This window comes from Chiroxiphia lanceolata, chromosome 6 (genome assembly GCF_009829145.1).
Source record: "Chiroxiphia lanceolata isolate bChiLan1 chromosome 6, bChiLan1.pri, whole genome shotgun sequence".
Taxonomy (NCBI): domain Eukaryota; kingdom Metazoa; phylum Chordata; class Aves; order Passeriformes; family Pipridae; genus Chiroxiphia; species Chiroxiphia lanceolata.
The window spans coordinates 31,857,069-31,880,152 of NC_045642.1; the positions used below are offsets into that span (position 1 = coordinate 31,857,069).

Consider the following 23,084-nt stretch of genomic DNA (forward strand, 5'->3'; position numbering starts at 1 on the left):
CCGCTTCGGCACTTCCCTGGGAGTCCCGGCCGGTTTCTGGTGCCCTAGGCGGAGACCGCGGCACGTGCGGCCGCAGCCGCGCCCGGCGGTGCCAGAGGCGGTGCCAGAGGCGGTGCCAGAGGCGGTGCCAGAGGCGGTGCCAGAGGCGGTGCCAGAGGCGGTGCCAGAGGCGGTGCCAGAGGCGGTGCCGCCCCGTGAGCGCCCCCCCCGCCCCGCTGACGTGGCGCTGCCGCTGCCCTGCGCCTGCGCGCGCGTTGGTTCCGGCGCGGGCAGGATGGTGCTGCTGGAGAGCGAGCAGGTGTCGGGCCGGGCGGCGCCGGGAGCGCGGGGCGAGCTCCCTGTGCCACCGCGGGGGGACCGAGGGAGAGGAGGAGGGTGGGAAGGAGGGAGAGGGGCCCGCAGAGCCCAGCGGCGGCCCCGGCGGCGGGGGAGCCGCTGCGGGGGAGGGGAGGGGAGCGGAGCAGGGCGAGCGTCGCTGTGCCCATTGACTCGGGCGGGGGGAGGGCAGGAGCACCGGGGCCGCGGGAGGTGCGGGGAGCTCAGATCCCGTGTCCGGAGTCAGAGCCACGGGCCAGGCCGGGCCGCCCCTGGCTGCGGCCTCGTGTCCTGCAGCTCCGGCGTGGGGAAAGCCAGGAGCTCGCCTTCCCTCGGCGCTGGTTCCTGCGGCATGGAGAGCCTGGGGCGAGGCGGGGGCTGCGCGGGGAGAGGGGCTCGCCGCTGTGTGGTGCTCCCCAACCACGGTCGGGTCTCTTTTCTCTTGCAGTTCCTGACGGAGCTTACCAGGCTGTTCCAAAAGTGTAGAACTTCCGGGAGTGTTTTCATAACGCTGAAGAAATGTAAGTTTTGAATCTGGTACTGGACTAAGGAGCTGTTCCTCTACACCTGATTGAGTGTTGTCAGCAGGTATTTTAAAAGATATAGTTGTAATCCAGAGTGTCCGGAAACAAGAGCAGTCATAGGGACAAACCAGTCAGCTGGTGTACTAATGGTACTGCCATTAGTAGTACTAATAAACTTTGAGTAAGACTGTATTTCAGAGTGCAGGAGATAGGGGACTTTCTGATTGCCAAACAATAATTGAAAGGCACTACATTTCTATACAAGGAGAACTCCAGTGTTGCCTTGGTCTGTTCATGTTCCTCTGGTTCCTGGCTAGCTGGCACTACTTGAGAGGCCCTGTGTGGGAGGTAGCAGGATGACATGCACTTAAAGCACACTGCTGCTGGAGCAGGTGGTTCATACGGCATGTCGAGGTGAGGATTTACTTTATTTTTTCTGGCAGATGTAGCTCATGGAACAGATCCTTCTCGGGTTACAGAGTAAGAGGTCTGTGAACAGTTTGTCAGTTCAGATGGCCTTGAATTCCAAAGTGTTTTACAGATCATGAGCATGTTTTTAACATCTAATGTCAGAAGGCATCTCTTGATTTTAACGAAATACGGATAAACATTCTCTTTCAATACAGATGATGGCCGAACAAAACCAGTCCCACGCAAAGGCCACGTAGAAAGTTTCGAACCAGCAGACAATAAGTGTCTTCTAAGGGCAACTGATGGAAAGAAGAAAATTAGCACAGTGGTAAGTGACAACTTTTGAGTTAGAAAGATTAGTGGGTCTTATGGGTCTTTGATTTAATGCTCTGTATTTTAAGTAAAATTTCAGAAACTGTTAACTAGAAGTTGAAAACCTGATGTGTGTTTACTTTGAATGAGGGATTGGGAAAGGATTTAGCTGACCTTAGCTCTCCTCTGTGATGTGACACAAGGAAAAATGTTACTTTGAGAAATGGTTGAGCAAATCTGGGCTGCAGTGCTTCTATTGCCCTACAAGTTAATCAAACCTTCCTCTGAATGTTCCTTCACATTCTTCCCATTTGAAAACACATGGATTAGGGATGAATGGCCTCTAGATGATTTTGTTAATCAAGTAGCATTTTCAGCTTTCTAAATGAGCGAACTCTTGTATCAGTACAGCCTATTGGCCACTGAATGTAATGAGTGGACCCAACTGCTGCTAGAAAGACTACATGCTATCTGGTGGATAAACATGTAGCGATACTTGGTTTGTAATGCAAGCCAGAGTTTTCTTGGTTAACCTTCAGTATTACTTTTGTAGGTGAGCTCAAAGGAAGTAAATAAATTCCAGATGGTAAGTTTTGTATGCCTTTTATCTTCCCTTTCTGTAGGTATTGTTAATGGTCAGTTGGAAGCACTGCACAGCTGTGAATAGGTTGATTCTGTGCTGAACTGCTATGTAGATTAACCTTAGACTACTCATCCATCTGCATTTGTTTAAAAAATAGTCTTTTATTTTATCTGACTTTGTGCATTGGTTTAGAAGCAGTATGTTTGCAGTGCAGGGTGTAAGAGCATTATTCTGAGAAAATGCAGATAACTATCCCTTAGTAATATGTAAAATGCTACTTCTCATATATTGTCATTTAAATATTTGGTTTTTTTTAAATGGTTCCAATTGTTGTTTCAGGCATATTCAAATCTGCTGAGGGCTAACATGGATGGCTTGAAGAAAAAAGACAAGAAAAGCAAAACCAAGAAAAGTAAAGCAACACAGTGATGGAACAGTGTCCTACCATCACCATAACAGACTTGACCCTCACTCAAAGCAAAGTCCATTTCTTTTTGAGTTACCACTTGTCTTTGGCTTTCCTTCCAGCAGGATACTGGGATATGATCAGTACTTTTGTTTAAACTGATAGCAGAGGTGCTTTCTTTGGATTGTTGTGTGGCAGGAGTATGTACAGTGTTATACTAAAATAGTTTTAGACTCAGAAGTTTTGTACTTATACTGCTGCTGTTTGTAAAAGCTGTTTGGGGGGTAACACAGGGTGAAGAGAAATGCACCATACCAGAAACAAAATAAGACTGGAGGAGGAGCCCCAGTGACAGATGCCTAGTTTTATACATGAGCCTCAGTAATAACAGGGAAAGCAGGTGCCAACATATTTTCAGGAACAGCTGCTTTCCTGTTTGTGTGTCTTAATCTGAGGGACATGTCTACATGATGTAGTGTGGATATCCTTAAGGCAGCCAGCACAGTGCTTGAGCTCTTGTAGAGCCAGGCAGCTGTGCCTTCACTCCATGCTGATCCAGCTGTGCTGTCCCTGGGTGGGGGGGAGGGTAGGACTTTGCATCATGTTCCCTTCAGACATGGCTTAAAAATGCTCATGTCATCTAAACTTTTATTTTTTTTAAACTTCATCCTTCAATATATTTGGGGATCTGAATTTTCCTTCCTTCATATGAGCAGATGTAAAAATACTTAATTGTTCCTATTAAACATAATGAAAAATGGATTTGCTTGTAATGACTTGTCTTGGTGAATTACTAGGAATGGTACAGTTATCTGTGCCTTTAGGATTGATTCTGCTGATGCTGCTTTGGGTGTTGCTGTTACAACTTTCACAGTTCTCAGAAGTTCTTGGGTTTGTCTTTAAAGTTACCTCTTTACATATTTTAACTCTGCACTCCTCTTAACTAAAAGAGCAGAGCAGAAATTAGTAAGTAGATATTTCTTAATACAATGAGCCTGCAGTGCTAATGGCAGTCATTTGAGTTAGAAAAGGAAAGAGGGGTAAGCTGTTTAAACAGAACGTAGCAGGTGGGGAGGGATGCTAAACACCAGTATATTTCCAGAAATCTCTAACATTTCTGCATATTCATTCCATTACTTTGATGTGAAATACAATGCATAGTTAACTATGGCTGCTGTAATTCATCTTCAGATTCTCAGCTTCATTTTTCCTGATGGGGTGGTGCTACTTCCTTCAAGAAGATAATTATAGTATTTCCATCATTACTGACTTCAAACTTAATCTGACTACCCAGGTAAGGAAAGCTAGGTCAAAACTTTGGTTATGCCTCAAGCACATGGAGATTACTTTTTCTCTTAGGTTTAGATCCTGCAGGTCTGAAGCAAGTGCTTGCTTCTGTCAGGTCTTCATCTCACAGAAGCTTGATTTAAATGCTAAAGTACAGACAGGACAAGCATAGGCAGCCAGGCTTGTAGCAGCTCTCAGCCCAAAATCTGCCATATTTTATATATAAATTAAAACAGGACGTTTAAAAAAAAAAGAAAAATCACACACCAAGAGCTTGTAATGCGTATTTCAAGAAGGCTCAGTAGCTAAACCTTTTATTACATAAAAATTCTTCAAAAAAGTTTACAACAGTTTGTCATAGTTGAAGGCAATTTATTCTCCCTAGTTCTTGAACTGAGGTTTCTCATTGCAGTACTACTGTTGCATAAAAGGCAGTCTGAAACTATTTTAAAAAATTAGTTTTACACCTGTACAGCTGATTTTTGTAGCATAATGGGGAAGAATTACATGGTAATACATAGCTGTGGCTATAGTCAGACTCACTCCTTAATTGCCTATAAAACATTTATTTCCACATTTTGACATAATACAGTTTTACATTTGTCATGGTTTAGGAATGGTATTCTCCAATAAGGCTGCTGTGCTTTAGGAATGGTGTTCTCCAATTTAGTGCTTCCACTAAAACCATGTGCTGCTTGCTTCCCCTTCCCCTCTGGCAGGCTGGAGAGGAGAATTGGGGGCACAAAAGGTAAAGATCACAGGCTGAACTAAGAATAATTTACTGGAAACAGCAATGAGATATGAAAACAAACAGGAACAGCAACAATACTAATGACAGAGGATACAAGAAAGAGGCAAATGATTCCCACGGAAACAATGCCTGACTGCTCCCTCTGCCATGCTATGCTGACCTGGAAGGGACCCACCCCTTCTCTTTGGAAGAGACCCCCTTCCCCCTATAGAATAATCTCTGGGTCCTGGCCACACCTCCTCCCCCCTACAGCAAAAATTATCCCTGTCCTGGCCAGAACCAGGAAAATATAAATGAAATTCAGTTTGGACACAGAAAAAGGCACTAGTTGCCCATCTTGCATTACTACAGCTTTTTGAAATTCCTTTTGACAAAACACTGTTGTCCATTTTTAAGAGCATCCCATAAAAGATGCCTGAAGTACTAAAACAAAACCTTGTATTCGTCTCGGTAACTGTACAGGATAAGTGCAGGAACCCTGCAGAGGGAAGGAAAAAAAGGAAATTTTAAAACTTTGAAACTGCAGGTTCAAAAGTTACAAATTTGTGTGACAAATCATCTTAATAAGATAATAGCAAAGATTGAGTAGAAAAAAATCAGTGAGTCTTTGTTAGGCTGTCACTGCAATTTTCCCCTTCATCCTTTTTCAATTGATCTAGCCTGTTCAGTTTTCATTCAGTGATCTGAAGGCTTATGACTAAGCAGTGCTCAGGCATCAAATGGGAAAGTAAGACTTCAGGGACTGAATTACATTCATACCCAACGCTGTATGGAATATTATTTGTATGTAATAATTGAGTTCTGTTGCTCCCAGCCCTGGAAGCCCCAGGGAGAAAAAAAAAAATGCTTCACTTGCTCTTTAGTTGCCATAGTAAATGTTAGCATACATGAAGGATTTTGGTGCATCTAAGAAAAAGGAACCAAATTCAGGTTTTAGTCTTATTTGAAGGTGAAACATAGGTTTAAGAAAATGCATAAATACCCAGGTCTCGCTCACTTAACTGTACCAGTACATACAACAGTTGACAATTTGAGGTTTAAAACTGGATGTACTGGATGGGTCCAGATTATCTGGACTATCTGGGTTTCAGCCTTGCCAGAATCCAACAAGGAGACTATGAGTTGAACATATATGCTTTTATGCTTAGAAAATAGAAATGGGCTTTACTGTACATGTTTGCTTGAAGCTGGACACTCTTAGCTGTGCCTAACTGCCATTGTATTATTTCAAAGCAGGAGGAATTAAATGTGGTCATGAGTTTTAAAAGGCAAGCTGAGTCCGCTTCATCAGAAAAGAGGGTTTATTATGTAGCAGTAAATATGTGTGTATGTATGTGTATATATATATACATGCATATATGTATACCATCATATACATACACTATATTTACAAAGAAGTATATCTACTATGTATAACAATATATCTGACTGCATTAAGTTTGCTATTAAGTTTTATTAACACAGCAGCAAGTGTGATAGAAGTGGTAATACATTTTAGAGTTTCTTGAAAGGGCTTATAAAAATGAAGAATTTACCAGTATGTGAGGGTTAGATGACCACTAAACTTTTCCCATACTTTTCAAGGAACTATACTGAGTATTTATTTTTGCCTCAGGGAGAGTGGAAAAAGGAGGACAAAGTAGGAGCAGTCTGAATGCAGAAATAAGGTGGTTTTATGTACCTGTCCGTAAGAGCTTAACAAATTTACCTCTTTTCCATTTTGATACTGTAAATTTCATCACAAATTGCTTGTAAGTATGAACATCTCTGTTTGGGCCATCGTGACATCAGCTGTCTCACAGTAGCATCAAAGGCTTGTCTATCTCCATCAAGCTAAGAAAAAAAATTGACAAGGAACTTGTCTTACATTCTCTTGTGAAGGAACTTCACCGGATAGCATGCAGTCTTCTCAATATTGTGTAATGTCAATGCTCCTTAATTAAACAGCTTTCAAAGAATATGAATACCAACAACACCTGCAACTTTATTAAGAATTTAGGGATCAGTTTCTTAACAAATTTTAGTGCTAAAAAGGCATAAGCAATGAAAACGGCTCTATCAATTTTGCAGTGCTGGACAGAATATAATAACTGCGACGTAACGGTGATCAAAAGCGAATGATGCAAGCTAATAGTGTGCACATATATTTAATTTTTTTTTTTTAACTGAAAGCTGATAAACTATCTCCATGATTTGGGCAGACTGGATGAACTAAATATTTTGAAGATGTCTTGAAATGTTTCACTGGGTTTTGATTACCAGACAAGGACTGCTTCAGGGCAGCAAATGAAAGGTCTGAAAATACTAAATGCACTTCCAGGATGCCATTCTTGAGGTTTTTTTCCAGGGGTTGGGAAGGCATCCATCTCCCTAGTAAGAGCTTCTGACTTTAAACATAGTGAGTGCTGTCACTGGAGGAAAGAATGTTGTCATCCCCCCTTATCCACCACCGAGCAGTTTCCAAGTTGTTAAAGGTGCCTATATATTATTTATACATTCGCTTTTTATCTTGGCTTCACTAAGAGATGTTTCAACTACTGTACTTGAAACAACTGCCTCTGTATTTTGGATCCTCCTTCATTAACAGCTTCAAGAAACACCTTTGCCATTAATGCTTACTGGTTTCTGAAAAAGTGCAGTTAAGACTTAATTTCAGTTAACTATTCTTGGGGAAAAAAACCCCAGAGCTTTGGATTAGGACTTCCTAATGCTGTCTTGTGTAACTTGGATATTTGACAAAAAGGTTTTTCTAGTCTCAGTCAAGCTCCTTGGGTAAAAAAGTCTTTTCAAGTTTTAAAACCGAACTCAACCTCCTTGAAAGACAAAAACTACAATGGGTGAATTTTACATTCCACTTCATTAGGAACAGAATTTATCATCTATTGTTTAATTAGAGTTTTAACAACATTACTTAATTGCTTACCTCTAACGATAAGAAGTGTATCACAGTTGCTTTTGGCAGATCTACCTGTAAAAATACCAAGAAATCAGTACTTAACAGTTCTCCGTTCAATGAGTTTGCCAAGTGAGCCAGACGTTTTGATTTCCAAAGGAGCACTCACGCTGATGGAACTAGGAATTTACAATAATTTGAAACACAGCGTCCATTATGGAAAGTTCTAGATAGGTGCCAGCAAATAGGCAGTATGTTTCCTGAAAAGCATATACCATTTTAAAGGCCTTTGTGACACTGTTAGCGAAGTCTAAAAACTATATATAGACAGGAGCTATGTCGATTTAAATGGAAGTGCAAATCCAGCAGGAACAAGTTATTAAATATACCACAGTAGTTAGTGTAATTACAGCTCAAGAGCTTACAACTTAATACTTGTTAAATTTTGTTCTATGCAACTGTCCCATACATCCCTTTAATACTTTTCAAGTATTAAAGAAACAGGCCATGGGTCTTATTTAGCCAGAAGTTTGATATCTCTAAAGTGAGGCGACTGGCAGTAGCTTGTTCCAGGCAGGAACTGCATCATCCATTTCAATTAAAAATTTGGAATAATTCAGGCTTCTGCCAAATACTTACAGCTAAAATGTCAATCTCACTTGTTTTCTGTTGCAGGCTAGAAATGAATGTCTGAAGTCTTGTTTGCACCTGGGAACAAAAGATTGGCAAAATTAAAATACACTGCTTGTGTGACGATGGGTTGTAAGTGCTGATTTTCTGTTTCACAGATGAGAACAGAAGAGGCTGCTTCTAACAGAAGAGGTAGAACTGTATAATATTTAAATTAAAATTCATGCTTAATATAATTTCCAGTAACAATTTCACAATAATGCTTGATGAGCAGAGAGGAAGGAGACCGGGGCTGAGCCACTCTTGCAGCAATTGTAAACAGTTGACAATACTGGCATGGTGCTAAAGCTGACAGAACCAACTGCATGTTACAACATGGATGCTCACATACCTAGTGAAAACTGCCTTTATGTTTCTGGGGGTTGGATAACTTTTCAGAGGAATGTGAGAACCTGTGACTGGATACAGTGAATCATCTCTAGCTGAAGAAGGACTGATTTTAAAAGTCAAACCAAAAAATGGGTCATGCCTTGTAACACTTTTCCAGAGCAAGCTAGTGATCCTGCAAAGGTAGCACTTTACAAATGTGGTCAGAGCCTTGCATTATGTTGTCTTTTGTACCTTGGAAAAGTTGCTTTTACATATTCAAAACCTAAAACAGTAAGTCTATTTAGCTCAAAGCTCAGAGAGTAACAATCAGTTGTTAATTTGGGTTTCAAGAACTATTTACAGGGGAGATTTTTTTGTTGCACATCCAAGTTGGGGGACACAATTACAGTTCTGGTTTACCATATACTCTAAATATCTTGAAATTAATAATCCTAAAGGAGAAAACTCTGACATAAGTTTCTAGCATCACTGAATCTCTTCTACATTACTATAATGTCATGTTTTAGGCAGGGTTGTGGGTTTTGATTTTGTGTTTGGTTGGTTGGTTTGGGGATTTTTGGTTTTTTTAAAGCTGCAATTTTTTCTTAGGCCTTTAGTTTTAAAGCAACAGAATGAAATAAAATACACAGAGTATCTGTTACAAACATACTGCAAATTAGAAGTATGATGAACTGGCACCTTTGTGCTGTTTTTGGCTGGGGTAGAGTTAGCTTTCTTCACAGTGGCTAGCATGGGGCTATGTTTTGGATTTGTGCTGAACACAGGGTTGATAATACAGAGATGTTTTTGTTATTGCTGAGCAGGCCTTACACAGAACCAGACCTTTTCTGCTTTTTGTACTGCCACGTTGGCAAGGGGGCTGGGGTGCCTGGGAGGTTGGGAGGAGACACAGCCGGGACAGGTGACCCACCCGATATAACACCATGCTCAGTACATGAAGTGGGGGGAAGAAGGAACAGGGGGGACCTTTGGAGTGATGGTGTTTGTCTTCCCAAGTAACTGTTACACGTGAAGGGGCCCTGCTCTCCTGGGGATGACTGAACACCTGCCTGCCCATGGCAGTGGTGAATGAATTCCTTGTTCTGCTTTGCTTGTATGTCCAGATTTGCTTTCCCTATTAAAATGTCTTTACTTCAATTTGTGAATTTTCTAGCTTTTATCCTTCCAATTCTCTCCCCGATCCTGCTGGTGGGGGAGTGAGCAAGGGGCTGCATGAGGCTTGATTTTGCTGGCTGGAGTTAAACCACAAGAACCTTTAACACACTTCAGCATTTAGGGATGGGAAGGGGAAGACAAAAAAAGAAAAAAAAAGGGAAGTTCCAGAACCATGGTTCCAAGTAAAATAAGATTTATCATACGTATGCACAAGAATGGCTGAGCCACAATATCACAGATAATCCCCAACATCCAAAACATTAAAAAAAGGTGGTCTTTGCCTTCAACCTTTTGTGTTGTTCCTAGTTTATTTTATGAATAATAAACAAATAGGAAAAATTTGTGTAAGTCAGGTAGTAGTGGAAATATGAATTCTACCATTCCTTAACTTTTAAGGAACACTTCTTAATATTTATTTGATATTTCTGTACCTGAATTTCTTGACGACGCCTGGCACTGGCAGATAATTTTTCAGGAGCTATAACACTAACGTTAGGCACTACGAGAGTTCCATGTGATTCAAATACACCTAAAATGCAAACACAGATTATAAACTAAAGCTTACTTTATACAAGAAGTAGTAAGAAACAGAAAACTCACAAATATTAATAAGATAAAATCTGTATATTCAGGGTTTGAAAAGCTGCTGAAAACCTCCAAAGTCTGACAGGACAGTGAGATGTGCATGTAAATTCTCAAATGCTCACTTATGACTTTGAAGGACTGGTTGTTAAGACTAAGAACTTTGGTATTTTACATCAGTTTTCCCTGAAACTAATGAAAGGTTCCAAATGGCTTGCAGAATTTCACAAAGGAATGCAGCATACCGAACATCAAAAAAAGAAAAGCTATTACAAGAACGAGGCAGCTCTTTAATGCTCAGTCCCACTGCAGAATCAATGACAAACCAAACAAGAAACCCAAACTCCCCTCAATAATTAAAATTTGAAATATCTTATTTTGAAATTCAAATTGCCACTTCTGGTAATTACACACATACAAAACCCCAAGTTAAACACGGCCACCTTTCTCCCTCACTGTTAAGCAAGTGTGTGTGTGAAATATTTCTTTAAAAACAACCACCACCACCCACTATATTAGTAAAGTAACTACCAAGAATACCAAACTTTATCCACACAATAAATACTTAATATTATTCTTTATATACAAACTTGTATTATCAAATTAAGGAGTGCAAATCCATAGCTAGAAATGTAAAGGCAGTTTTATTTGAAAAAAAGTGTTATTTTTAGATTTTTTTAGTAGGGCAATGTACATGGGACTCAACACTGTAACAATCACAAGTCAAGTATGCTTGTATGAAGAATATTCTGTTCATTGGTTTAAGCACTTATTTTGCTAATTTGGAGAAAAATTCAGTTTTAAATCACTTCAAACAACATTTGAGATTAGGAGGCAGTGCCTCTAACCAGAAGCTCTGCTATAAAATATCTTACTCTGACTTTGGTAATATTTTTAAAATTAATTATGCCAGCAATATTTTCTTATAAAATAGTTTTTGAGCAGAAAGAAAAAGAATTTGTATGTTTTTAAACTAGATATTAAATACCTGAAATATTAGTAAACAATCCCTTTTGATTTAGTACTGGAAGATTATCTGAGGTTTCTCTAAAAATAAACAAAGACAGGTAAGGAAACAAACTTACAATAATAAAGAAATACTTCCTAGCACATATCTGCAGATTAAATTCTTTTCTTGAACTGACAGGAAATCACACAAAATTACATCAAAAAATCAGGTGTAGAAGAAATGCTTCCTACGGATACAAAAAAATGAGCTCCTTATCATGCAAGAGTGATTTAGATCTTAATACAAAAATATATTACGACAGTATTCTCTCTGAATTATTAATTTAATCTACTTCTTACAGGTTTCTGTGACAGAATACTAAGGTATCAAAGTAGCATTTATACTTAAGAGCATGCATATTCAAAGAAGCTTTCAATAATAAGTTTGAATTCATTTACTTTCCACATTCAAGAATCATTAAAGACAAATTTGCCACTCTTATTACAATCATAGTTATTGCATTTCTCTGTTTAGTAGTACTAAACAAAGGTTTTTCTATTCTCTTTTCAGGGTCTAGAAATAAGGTAACTTTTAGAAAGAATGATTTTCTTTCACAGCTTCTGATGGATCCATTACAAAACACCTGAGAATCAGGTTAGTCCTGAAGTTAAATGCCAAGACTGGCTGAGGCCAGAAAAAGGAGAATGAAACATGGGTAGCAGGAGACATCAACGACCTGTACAAACTACTGCTTGAGTTCAGCATTTCCCATATGTTATGCTACTTACCTACTACATCTTTCGTCACCGGTTTTTGTTTTCAGCTTCTGGATCAGGTGATCTACTAAGTCAGATTCTAAAATCCTTTTCTCTGTCTGTCTGTCTTTCTCAAAGGATTTCACCTACGATGTAGTTCAGTGGTTCTTAAGATTGTTGATTCTTAAAATGTTATATGAATAAACGTATCAAGTTTAATCAAAACCAAACTGGATCAATCATCCATAAAAGGTGAAACAGTGAAAGGTAGGAAGGTATCATCATTACCAATCAATCGCTGCCCATTAAATTTTTGATTAGACTTTTTTTTCCCAACCAACTAAGTTTTTCTGTATTCCCAAAGCTTAAACTAGCTTGGCTACTTATACTTAATATGTGATAATTAAATTTTTAACAGAAGGGTTTATAGGTGTAAATACCATATTATTAATAGCTTATTTTTAATTAAGCAATTATGTTAGAATAAGGCCGCCTTTCAGTTTGCAAGAGTTAAACTAAAACATTCAAAACTTAGGAATCTGCACAATCTTTACTGGCAAGAGATTAATCACTAACAACACCATTCCCTTCATTAGCATATTCTTTCTTGGTTTTGCTTCAATAAAGCCATATTTAAAAGAACGCTCTGTAATAGTCTTGTGGAAGACTCTGATATATCACATTCTCATCATCAAGATCTATTCATTCATACAATTAATGCAGTTATTTGTTATCTCTGTTACAATAACAAAGAGAATGAATAACAAGTGAAAAATATTTTAGTAAGGCACATTGGCTTGGTAAAATGTCCGTACCAGATGCTGTCAAATGGTTACTATTTTTTTCAAAGAATTAATCTTTATTCCAAAAAAAAAAAAGATGTTTTTTCTAATGATACAGAATATTTTAAAACTTTTAACTTCAAAAAAAGGTAGCAGAACCACAGGCTGCAGAGTACAGAAGGTGGTAATTCATGTTGTGACACAGTCCACTCTTTGCATTCCAACCTAAGCTTACAGAGGTGAGCAGTGTGATTCTGACTCTGCCTGTCTGAACTACATTCTTAGATTTATATTTTAGTTGTATTTATTTTGCAACATGAAAAGCTGCCAACTGGAAAGATCATTAAGTTAACTAACTCATTTTGTAGATTCAAAAAAATCAGAGATACAAGAAACCTCGTTCCATATAAAACCACCAATAACAAAGTCAACCAATGTCTGCGCTAATCTTTTGGACTTTCCTAGAAGAAAGTAGGTCTGTGAATAACAGTGTTATGAAGGGATAAAATGCAGTACTCTTTAGAAGAACATTCTACTACTTAACAACTGAAACTGTATTTAACTCAACTTCACCTACTTAAGCATAATTAATATTATATTAATAATAACAATCATAGAAACCCCAAATAACAACAGTTTATAAATCTGAAACACCATCAAGCATCCTCTGGTCCTACACTTACCTTCACATGACTTCCTTCTTTATCTGACACAAGAGCTACATATGTAATCCCAGAGCATCTGCAATATTCCTGCAGTTCTTCCTGGGACTAAAATTTGAACAGGAGAAGGGGAATGGGAAAGAAATTTGACAGATTATAAAATGACCACTTAAGTAATCAAAGTCTCCTATCTTTAAAATAACTTGATATGCAAGTTACACTGCTTATATAAGCTTCTGAGAGAGAAAACTTCATTATGCATATATATTTATTCACCTAATGTTCCTTAAAAATTGAAATCTAAGTCTACATTTAGACAAAGAGAAAGCCTAGGCCCTGCAGTCCTAGTTCTCACATGGAAGGGCTAGCTCTATCTAGAAGTGCAGGGTCTACATAACTGTAAAAATGTGCAGTGTAACATCAACCAACAGTTACCAACCCACTGTCTGCAGCTTTCAGTAATAGCTCAGTCAGTCCTGCATAACTGGTAGTCTGTCACAAAAGCTGAAGCCAGTTGGGTTTCCTGTAAAACCAAGGCTGACTTAACAACATCCTCAGTGCAGACCTTACTGAAGGGCTTGCTATACTGACTTACTCAGCACTGGGTTACAGGACAGCATTAGACAGAGGCAAGAAATACCCAAATCTTCATTCCTTATGAATCACCAAAAAACCCCCCAAAAGCCCAAAAAACACTCCCCAGCAGATCATAGGAAAAGTATATAATCTGGATTTTTTCCAATTCTGAGGGACTGAAACTGTTGTACATGTTATGGCAAAAGATTAGAAAAAAGTCAGGCAATTAAGTGGCTCAAAACTGCCTGCTCTGCAGCACATGACTCAGAATGGGCAACTGCACAGTGTTTCTTTCGTTGGTCACCAACTGGCATACTTAAAGAAGTGAACCAGACTCACAGCCCTCAAGGTAACTGCCACTGCTATTAAAAGGGACTTCAGCGTTGTGGTGTAGCTCACTACTCCAGTGAGGTAGTACTGCCTAAATCACTGCTTTGTTTCAACTGGAGATAAAAGAACACAACTCAGCTTGCCACTCTCTCTTCCTCCAACCACACATCTCCTCAAGAATCGTTTTTCTAACAGTAGAATTACGTTGGTATTCCCTCTGTACCTGATAAGTCTTCAGCCATCTGGATATTTAAAAGTTAATGCTACCATTCTGTTCTTGGTGTGCCCTTTATTAAATTTATTAATTGAGGGATCCTTCACTGAGCTTTTAAATCCTCTGGAAGAATGCTGCAAGGCCAGTGAGACTTAAAATCACTGTAGCTGAATAGCACCCCACGTGTTCAGTACTATGAGCCCATAACTCCATAAAACCAGAAACAAACTTGAAAAAGTATGATCTCTGGTTGCAGTTATCTTAGAGAACAAAAATACGGTTAGTTAACACATGGAGACAGAAATTCTACCTGGGACCAGTCATACATTATTTCGGCTGGAATTCCTGCAGTCCAGAGTTTCTGAACAATATTGATAGCTCTACCCATCGACATCTGACCAACACTTACGACCAGCAGGTCACAGGAACTGACAGAAATCTGAAGGGAAAGTAAAAACAAGGAGACAATATTAGTCACAATACCACCTTTTCCCCTTCATAAGGCAGTTAAAGTAACAAAGAAGGATAAATATATCAGTGTTTGTCAAAATGCATCAAACTAAAACAAAAAATTCCCCCAAAAAACCAACAACAAAAAGGGAGTTAGATTCACCTCTTTTTAGAGCTACAGTCTACCTAAGCATATTTAAAAGTCACTGAAGCTTAAAAACTTTGACACAAAGTATCTTCACAGCCTCAGCCTGCAAAGTATTCCAGCCTATTCTGTTCTCTCCTTCCCACTTGGCTTAGCAAAGTTCATTATAAAGAAAAATTAATAAAATACACATTCTACAGCCAAGTGAAGTTGTTTGACACTGTACAAAGTAGTCCATATTCTTAAAGTTTCCTTCCATCTCCACCTTCTATAATTTTTGTACAGGGAGAAGTAGTAGGGGAAAAGTAACACTAAATATCTACAGTTGTAGTCTTCCATCTGAAAGAATACACAGGCTAAGAAAAATGGGACACTTAAATTGAAAATAAAAAGTTGTAAGCCTGAAGATCCCTTCTTGCCCTAAGTTTCATTTTACTAAATAATTTTACATAGAGAAACACAAAAGAAAACAGGTCATCTTGATGTCTGCCTGATAGTATTATTTTACAACACATCTGAACTTCTTATTTTTTGCCCATCTGTAGCTACAATTAAGTTACTGAACTGTCAGAAGTCAACAAACAAATCCCCCACTTCCCAGAAAAAAAGACTTACAGAATCCTCTACACTGGAAACAGCAGCAGTTATTTTGTCTATAGCTATGCTGACTCCAACAGCCGAAGGAACTGGTCCTACCATCTGTGGCCCTCTAAACTGTGGAATCTCAAAACAAGACAAAAACAAAATGGAAGACCAAATAGTTATGTTGGTAAAATGACAAACAGGCTTCCCATTTTTTCATGGGTTAAAAAAAATAAATCTAAATTCATTAAAAGATATGAGCACTTACCAGATGATCATATCTGCCCCCTGCAGCAAGAATTTCAGGCACAGTTCTTTGTCTTCTTTTGATGTATGCTACAAACTGAAAGATAATACCATTGTGCTGCTGTATTTTGTAAACAAGTCCCAGATTTATAGAAATCTGTAAAATAAAAATGAGTATGTGCATATACATAATTAATTTCCTGTTAGCAGCATGAATTGAAAACACTGTTTTTGCATAAGGAAGACATATGGAAACACTCCTTATCTCCAGAAATTTAAAATACTATGAAAAACAAGGAAATGATGCTTTAATCTTAAAGCATCCCAAGAAACCTAGAGCACAAAACCCAAACAGCAAGCCTCAAGGAAGGTAGAGGCCTTTAGTAGTCATCAAATTTCTGTATTTTTAAAATATTTACAGTTTGTTTTAAAGTTTAATAAAACTCCTCCTTTATGCTCTAAATAATGCCTTCAGTCTTGGTTGGGGAAAAAGAAGTCTGTCATTTTATAGAAGATAAGCCACAGACTTCTGACTGGAAGAGGTCAATATTATCACAGGCCATCAAAAGACACTTTGATGTGCTTTTTCTGTTCTAAAATATCATTACTTTGTTTCCTGGCAAATTACAAGGCCCAGCAGCCTGTATATCCATTAATGTGTTTTACAAACCTGAAGTTTTATTCCCAGATGCTTTAAGAGACCAATGATTTCCTCTAAATCCTTCATGCCATGTTTCAAGAGCTGAGTGACACCTGGTTTTTGTTTTATCATTGTGTTTAAAAATGGAAATACATTACTTGCTTCTCCCTTCTGCTCAATGAATTTGTAGAGTCGAGAAAGCTAAAATGGAAAAATAAAATTATAAACATATGTAGGAACACAGACAGTGCTCATAACAGGTCACATCTAAAAAAAAAAAAAAAAGAAAAATACTTGACTTTATATTTGTGAGAGTAAAATATCTGCCTTTTTTGTTTTTTTTGCTTAGAAGCCTGTTTTTACCTAGTGAGTTGAGGAAAGGAATAGACAGACACAAGTCTCAGAGTGTCCAGAAGTTAACTCTTTATGTACATTCATCAACATCCACAGAATTTTTTTTTAAAGTCTGTCTCAGTTTGTTTTACTAAATACCACCGTACAGGATGGTAGGAGTTTCCACAGTCTGAAAAATGTGTTTAAAGAAGAAACCTGAACAGTTGTGATACTGACTTCCAGAGAAAACAGAGAACCAAGTCAGACTACTTGGAAAGAGACTGGTCTATTTTGAACAGCACAAGTAACAGGTTATTTTTCTTACTCTCATTGATTAAATTACAAAGACAATAAAATATTACTGACTTATGGTAAATTAAAGAGAAATTAACACTGAATTAAAATTACTTACACTATTTGACGTGAGAGAAAGATTACAGAATTTGGCTTCCACTTCCCTTTTAGTTAGCTTTTCAGTCTACGGGAAGAACAGATTCAAATGGCATTTTACTGGATTTTATGCATTACGTACCTATTCAAATGAATTTCATCTATATTCTCTGCTTATAAATTAGAAAAGACCAACTTGATATTAAGATAAGTTTTAAAGTTTATATTGACTAGCTTGCCAGTTCTTGATTATACAAGTCTCTCATAATTCTCTCATAAATGTACATTAAAAAAAATCATCTTAAACCACCCCAACCCAGAAGTAACAGAAAAGTAATTATTCTAGGTTTACAGCCCAAAGATAGCCAGCCTTTTTATGTATCAACAGGATACCCCTGGTTATGCTGGCAATGGGCTTTTAGACAGCTCCACAAAATAGGATACTCTACAGTGGTGATTATAGAAATTAGATTAATAACTAATGTCTTACCACAGCATCATATAGAATGATGTAGACTTGATTGAGTTTGTCCTCTGGTATCCCACAGTGCAAAAGTATAGCTTTCAGTAAGGCCGTGTGGTTCAAATAAATACTGTAATTTCTTTCCTAACGAAGTATAAAATAAAAAGAAGAAAGAAATGAAAAAGGCGAGTTTTATCGCATTGTGTTTTGCTTAAAAAAACCAAACCCCACACAAAACAAAGAGGCTTCCTAAACATTTAGTAATAGTTCAAAACTAACTTCAAACCTCTTCTTTCACTACCTTACCTTCCATCTATAACTAAAGAATGCCAAGTCTTGTCCCATTCTACAATAATCACTTGTGTGACAGCAAAAAGACATTATTTCAATGGCACTGTAAAGGATTCAATTATTATTTCTTTTGCACATAAACCCATGCTTCATTTTAAGTTTACCTACAAAACATATTTTTTATTTAAATGACAGTGTTCAATAATTGACTATAGATAAAAAGTGAAAGTAGTTCTGTACTTGTGAAGGTTAAACGAAGTATCCTTTTGAAATACATTAGACTAAATATTTACATAGATTAAATTTTTAGGATGGAAAGAGAGCAAAAGGGCTGATCAGACAATCTACCTGTAGCACTGAAAACTCTTGAATGATTTCTGAAATGGCATAAATTGTTTCTGCTATAGGCAAAAAGCTATTTCCAGTAGATGTAACGATGTCGAATGCACATTCTAGGAGTTCTTTGGGATGACAGCGGTCTAACTTCCGAGGTCTGAAAACTCGCTCTATACAGTATCTAAAGAAAACATTGAAGAATGAATCAACCTCTTCAGGAGTCACTGTCAAAGCATGGTATCTGTGCAAAACATCACCTCTATGTCTCTTACCTTTTCAAGTTCGATATGTTATTTCTAGCTACAAATCTTGCAAAAGGAATCTGAAAAACAAAATACATGAAAACTGTTGAAACAAAACAGTCAGTCTGACTGGGCTCTGTACCTGGAGACGAACTACTACTGTGCAGTTACACTTGTACTCTCATATGTGTAACATAATGTCTTAAATACTTGCCATAACCAAGTAATATTAATCTAATCATCCTTGCTGCAAGTTTTAAATAAAAACATTATTTTCACCTATGTGTAAAAAAAAAAAAAAAAAAGAAAAAAAAAAGAAAAAAGTCTATTTCTTCAATATGTCATCAGGGCTCCAGCTGATGACTGGAGTACAGACTAGGAGTAAAAAACAGGAGTAGAGGAACAGACACAGAAAGGTACACTACTTCAGCAGTCAAAAGAAGCATAAGCCTAAACCAAATTTGTAACTAGTGAACCAAAGGAATCTGCAAACATTGTAGCACACTTCAAACCAAGCTTTGCCTACAGAGATCATACTACTTACCCTGAGGTCATAAGGAAGCATTACCAGCATCCCACTGTGATCCATGAAATATGAAGCTTCATTATGTTCATATAGTTTCTTATTTCTGGGCATTAGCAGTGGAGTATGAAGCTTGATGGCTCCTGCACAAAAAATCAGAAAATACTATTCTCTCATTTCAGAAGTAACATCTGCTTTTTACAAGTTCATGAACAACCTTGCAGGGTATGATAATGTAAATCCATGTGTTTTAAAAATTACACTAAGTGTATTTAACAGACTTCCCTCTTCCGCATTTAAACAAAAGCATAAAACAAACTTAGATGTTCTATCTCGCTTAGACTCAGCAGGCAGCCCACAGAGTAAAAGAGGAGACTGACAATTCCACAGCCCAGCTGAATCCTCACCTTGCCATTCCTCTTTAAACACCACATTTCACAAAGGCATGCACACCAAACAGATGAGAATCTCTGCAGTTACCAGTGGTACTTGCTTTGGTCTAGAGGCACTTCCATATAGAACAAATGCTGTCTTAAAAACATACTAGAAGTGTTTATGTATCATTTTAAAACCTAAAATACTTCTTTTTTCTGGCTATGTTTTGCAACCATCTACCTGTATGAATCTCATCTTCATTGAAACCTTACTACCAATAATATCCGTCATCACTGAAACATATTTTCCTGTTTTAAATTCCCTAGGGATTCTCATAGAAGTTTAACTCATGTCTTAATCATTAGATTTCAACATAAACTTTTAAATTAGAAAGAAAAAGCCCCACATAGAAAGAAATTATTCTAACCATTACAGATGGCAGATACAGTCTAATAGAAAAAACAATATATATGTACCCCCCATTTTTTCCCAAAAGAATGAAAACATTTCAGTTTCTAAAATGCTGACAAACTTTCCAAAGTCTGTCAAGCTTTAAGGAGGTGGAGGGGAGAGAGCAACTTATTTCTTGACTTCACATTTCTCAGTTTCCTGTTCTTCTGTATTGCCAAATTTTAGTCATGTTTAATGAGGTTATGATATATTATGAAATCTCACAGTTTATATTTTAAAAGTCTCTATATTCATATAAAATAGTATCATGAACACCTATAAACCAACACAATTTATAACAGTGCAAGTGTGACAGTGTCTGCATAAATTTTCTTCCTTTCAAAAACTAAATTTAAGCAAATACTATTACTAATGACTGGACAGATTCCTGGAGATTAAAACAAAAGACTAGTAAACATCATAGCATCAGCTTTGGCTCAGGAAGTTCCTGAACAGCAAGGCATTGCCAAGAGTAGTATTACTGAAAGTACCATTATATGTTTGCTGTTTCCACATTCTTTCTTATGTCTTTCCCATTTTGGCAATGTTCAGAGAGAGGTTATGGTACTACATGGATGCTTGGTCTTTCACTCTAGAACTACCCTTTATATTCAGAGCTAGATTTTGCATAACTCTCCTTACCTTAAAAGCTCATACTGACTTATCAGAACAACCATGTACATTCAAAAACATAATTAAGATTTTCACTGTTCTTTTTGTAGAAAATGTGAATCATTCAGATGTGACATAAGAAGCTATTACTGGCATGACAAAATAAAAATAAAAAATATTATAAAAACTTCAAATGATGTGCAGCTATTGAACATACTTTCTGACTCCTCCTACAGCAGTAAAACCATTCCATTCTCCTAAATCCACTCAATCACAAAAAATGAAATGAATGACTTTTGTAAACACACCCACCGTGTCTTTTAAATATCCGGCTGACAATCTCACATACATGCTGCTGTATCTTGGCTGCCCAAACAGAAAAACTACCCTGAAACCATCACAAATAAAAAGTACATATATAATTCACATGCGATGAACACTCTGTGCAGGCAATCATTCCAGGTAATATAGGCAATAAACATTCTGCTACCTTGTCCCACTACAATAAATTGCAATGCTTACAATAATAAAAAATAACTAGAGCTATGCAAAGCATTACTGTACTGTGTTACCTTGTATTTCTTTAGATTCAGAAATATTTAACAGTAGTTAAACCAAGAAGAATCACTTTGATTAGAAAGGGAAGAAAACAGAGGCAACACTTTCTGTTGGCAATCAGATGGAAGTACCACTAGTTTAACAGAAATTCAGAGTAAAGAAAGTAATCATCTGGACATAAGCCTAAAGCTTTAGTTGCTACAAACACTGCTGGTTTCTTCACTGAAGAAAGGCTCAAAGGCAAAGTGGCTATTCAAACCCACACAGTACAGATCATAGTTTTAAATGGGAACCAAGGTGAAGGTTAATCTTAAGAGATAACGTAATTCTTTCAAACAGGTTAGAGTTTATCCATATAAACATATTCTTTTAAAATTCAACACAGGGAAAAATGCCAAACCCATGCATCCCCTAAACACCTACAAACCTTCAGCGTATCACTGTCATAGGTATAGTCTATTGCTGGAGATATACGCTGTGAAAATATCTGACTCATCATGGTCCGGTAGGCCTTGCCATCCACGTTTGCTAAGGTATGGTGGAGTACTTCATGGAGTTCAGACTCCTCCATTTGTGGTGGTGGAAGATGTTCGCTTTTTAACAGCTCCACAGCTGTTGGTCGTGCTGCAGGATCGTGGTTCAGGAGCCATGTAATAACTGATCTCTACAAATTATATCAAAGTGTTATAGATTAGAAAGGTTTTGTAAATTAGAGTGTTTACAACAAATGTTAGTCACATCACTTTAATAAAAAAATTGAGACTTTACAGGGGACAAAAAAAAGCAGGATCTGAATCTCTGGGGTGCATATTATTTGCTTATTAAATTCTAAGTATATTCTATTATCATCTGAATAAATTTACTAAACTACAAAAATTATTAGAAATGTGCCTTCTGGATTGACAAAATATGTAATATCCTTATCCTTTGTTGTTCCATGGTGTGCTAGCTCTGGCATCTCTTTTTCTACCAAGTTATAAAAAAGCAGAATTGTGTGCATGAAAACAAAGATTTGAGAGATACAAATAATAAAGAAGGGGGAATCTTCCTGGCATATTTCAGTAAAATGTACAAGATGGAAACATTTTTATGGTGCTAGTAACATGCAGATTGCTATTCTACAAGCATAACAGACAAAAAATTAATACTAATGGTCAACAAAAGAGTTGACCAGCACAAGGGAAAAGCTATCTTGATGGTCCAAAAAAGATTACACTTATTATTTCAACACTCTGCCATGGAGGCATTCAGAACAGCTCTTGGCAGCTCTTTCAAGCTCGGAGCAGCCAATTGAGCTTGCACATCTTTTTCTGTTACGTGACACAGATTTCTTTCCAATAGTTTAGGTTAAAAGTTAAACAATTTAAAGCTGCCATTTCTCTGAGCGTAAAAAGTCAAAATTGTCTCTCAGAGCTTAAAAGGTGTGCCAGTGAATGCTAAATTTCTTTATGACTGTGCTCAGGGAATTTTGTGGGTAAATATATTTCCATGTCAACTCAGAATATTCTTTTGAGATTTTCTTTCCTTACTTTGTTCTAATGTCATGTAAGAACTTGGCAGAGCATACTAAGTGGGGAATTAAATGGGCAATTAGGAAGAAAAAAACATAACTAATGTTTCCTGACAGGGAATACCTAATAGTTAAAATATCTTCAAAATTACCTGCTTTGCATGCTTGACTTCATCAAAATCCTTGGGAAATACAATAGTGGGCTAACAAAAACAAAATTCACATACGAATTACAACAAGCAGTCCAGCTTGCTCAGATTAGTCTTATTTTTAAGTTCTACATATTTATAGAGAAACGAAGCATTTTCATTGCCCGTTGAAAAACAACAAAAAAACCCCAAATAAACAAGTAAACCCCCACATTGCAAAGTTAGTTTGTATAGCTAAAAGGAAAAGAATGCTTTAATGTTGTTTTGTATAATGAAAATACA

General features: G+C 37.5%; 2 protein-coding genes and 1 long non-coding RNA gene across 7 annotated transcripts in view; 2 read left to right on the forward strand and 1 right to left on the reverse strand.

The window, feature by feature from the left end:
• The first annotated feature begins 215 nt into the window (after nucleotides 1-215).
• On the forward strand, nucleotides 216-3,324 carry SRP14 (signal recognition particle 14). Its single transcript, XM_032689997.1, has 5 exons — nucleotides 216-298; nucleotides 764-836; nucleotides 1,466-1,578; nucleotides 2,116-2,148; nucleotides 2,485-3,324. The coding sequence occupies exons 1-5, from the start codon at nucleotides 275-277 to the stop codon at nucleotides 2,572-2,574; spliced, it is 333 nt and encodes a 110-aa protein (XP_032545888.1). The 5' UTR covers nucleotides 216-274; the 3' UTR covers nucleotides 2,575-3,324.
• A 797-nt stretch (nucleotides 3,325-4,121) lies between these two features.
• EIF2AK4 (eukaryotic translation initiation factor 2 alpha kinase 4) overlaps nucleotides 4,122-23,084 on the reverse strand; it is a 37,253-nt gene continuing 18,290 nt past the window's right edge. For 2 of the 5 annotated variants that reach the window (XM_032689984.1, XM_032689985.1), the window contains exons 20-39: nucleotides 22,806-22,856; nucleotides 21,571-21,807; nucleotides 20,898-20,973; nucleotides 19,170-19,291; nucleotides 18,656-18,705; nucleotides 18,396-18,564; nucleotides 17,784-17,900; nucleotides 17,316-17,381; nucleotides 16,601-16,771; nucleotides 15,953-16,087; nucleotides 15,718-15,825; nucleotides 14,818-14,946; nucleotides 13,409-13,495; nucleotides 11,977-12,089; nucleotides 11,228-11,286; nucleotides 10,089-10,186; nucleotides 8,122-8,190; nucleotides 7,513-7,557; nucleotides 6,298-6,422; nucleotides 4,122-5,067 (exon numbers count right to left, since the gene is read on the reverse strand). In XM_032689984.1, coding sequence (XP_032545875.1) covers nucleotides 5,013-5,067; nucleotides 6,298-6,422; nucleotides 7,513-7,557; nucleotides 8,122-8,190; nucleotides 10,089-10,186; nucleotides 11,228-11,286; nucleotides 11,977-12,089; nucleotides 13,409-13,495; nucleotides 14,818-14,946; nucleotides 15,718-15,825; nucleotides 15,953-16,087; nucleotides 16,601-16,771; nucleotides 17,316-17,381; nucleotides 17,784-17,900; nucleotides 18,396-18,564; nucleotides 18,656-18,705; nucleotides 19,170-19,291; nucleotides 20,898-20,973; nucleotides 21,571-21,807; nucleotides 22,806-22,856 — 2,082 coding nt within the window. In that variant the 3' untranslated portion in view covers nucleotides 4,122-5,012. Of the gene's footprint in view, nucleotides 5,068-6,297; nucleotides 6,423-7,512; nucleotides 7,558-8,121; nucleotides 8,191-10,088; nucleotides 10,187-11,227; nucleotides 11,287-11,976; nucleotides 12,090-13,408; nucleotides 13,496-13,826; nucleotides 13,911-14,817; nucleotides 14,947-15,717; nucleotides 15,826-15,952; nucleotides 16,088-16,600; nucleotides 16,772-17,315; nucleotides 17,382-17,783; nucleotides 17,901-18,395; nucleotides 18,565-18,655; nucleotides 18,706-19,169; nucleotides 19,292-20,897; nucleotides 20,974-21,570; nucleotides 21,808-22,805; nucleotides 22,857-23,084 lie in introns of those variants that run through there. The other 3 variants (XM_032689986.1, XR_004357487.1, XM_032689988.1) reach the window with 3 other exon arrangements.
• Nucleotides 4,812-8,235, forward strand: LOC116787914. The gene is made up of 2 exons (XR_004357488.1): nucleotides 4,812-7,063; nucleotides 8,158-8,235. It is a non-coding gene; the product is annotated as an uncharacterized LOC116787914 (long non-coding RNA).

Bases quoted from the DNA above. Each gene is read 5' to 3' on its own strand.
- SRP14 (XM_032689997.1), top strand. From the start codon at position 275: ATGGTGCTGCTGGAGAGCGAGCAG. The intron at 299-763 runs GTGTCGGGCCGG...TTTCTCTTGCAG, and splicing joins TGCTGCTGGAGAGCGAGCAG to TTCCTGACGGAGCTTACCAG. The intron at 837-1,465 runs GTAAGTTTTGAA...CTTTCAATACAG, and splicing joins TTTCATAACGCTGAAGAAAT to ATGATGGCCGAACAAAACCA.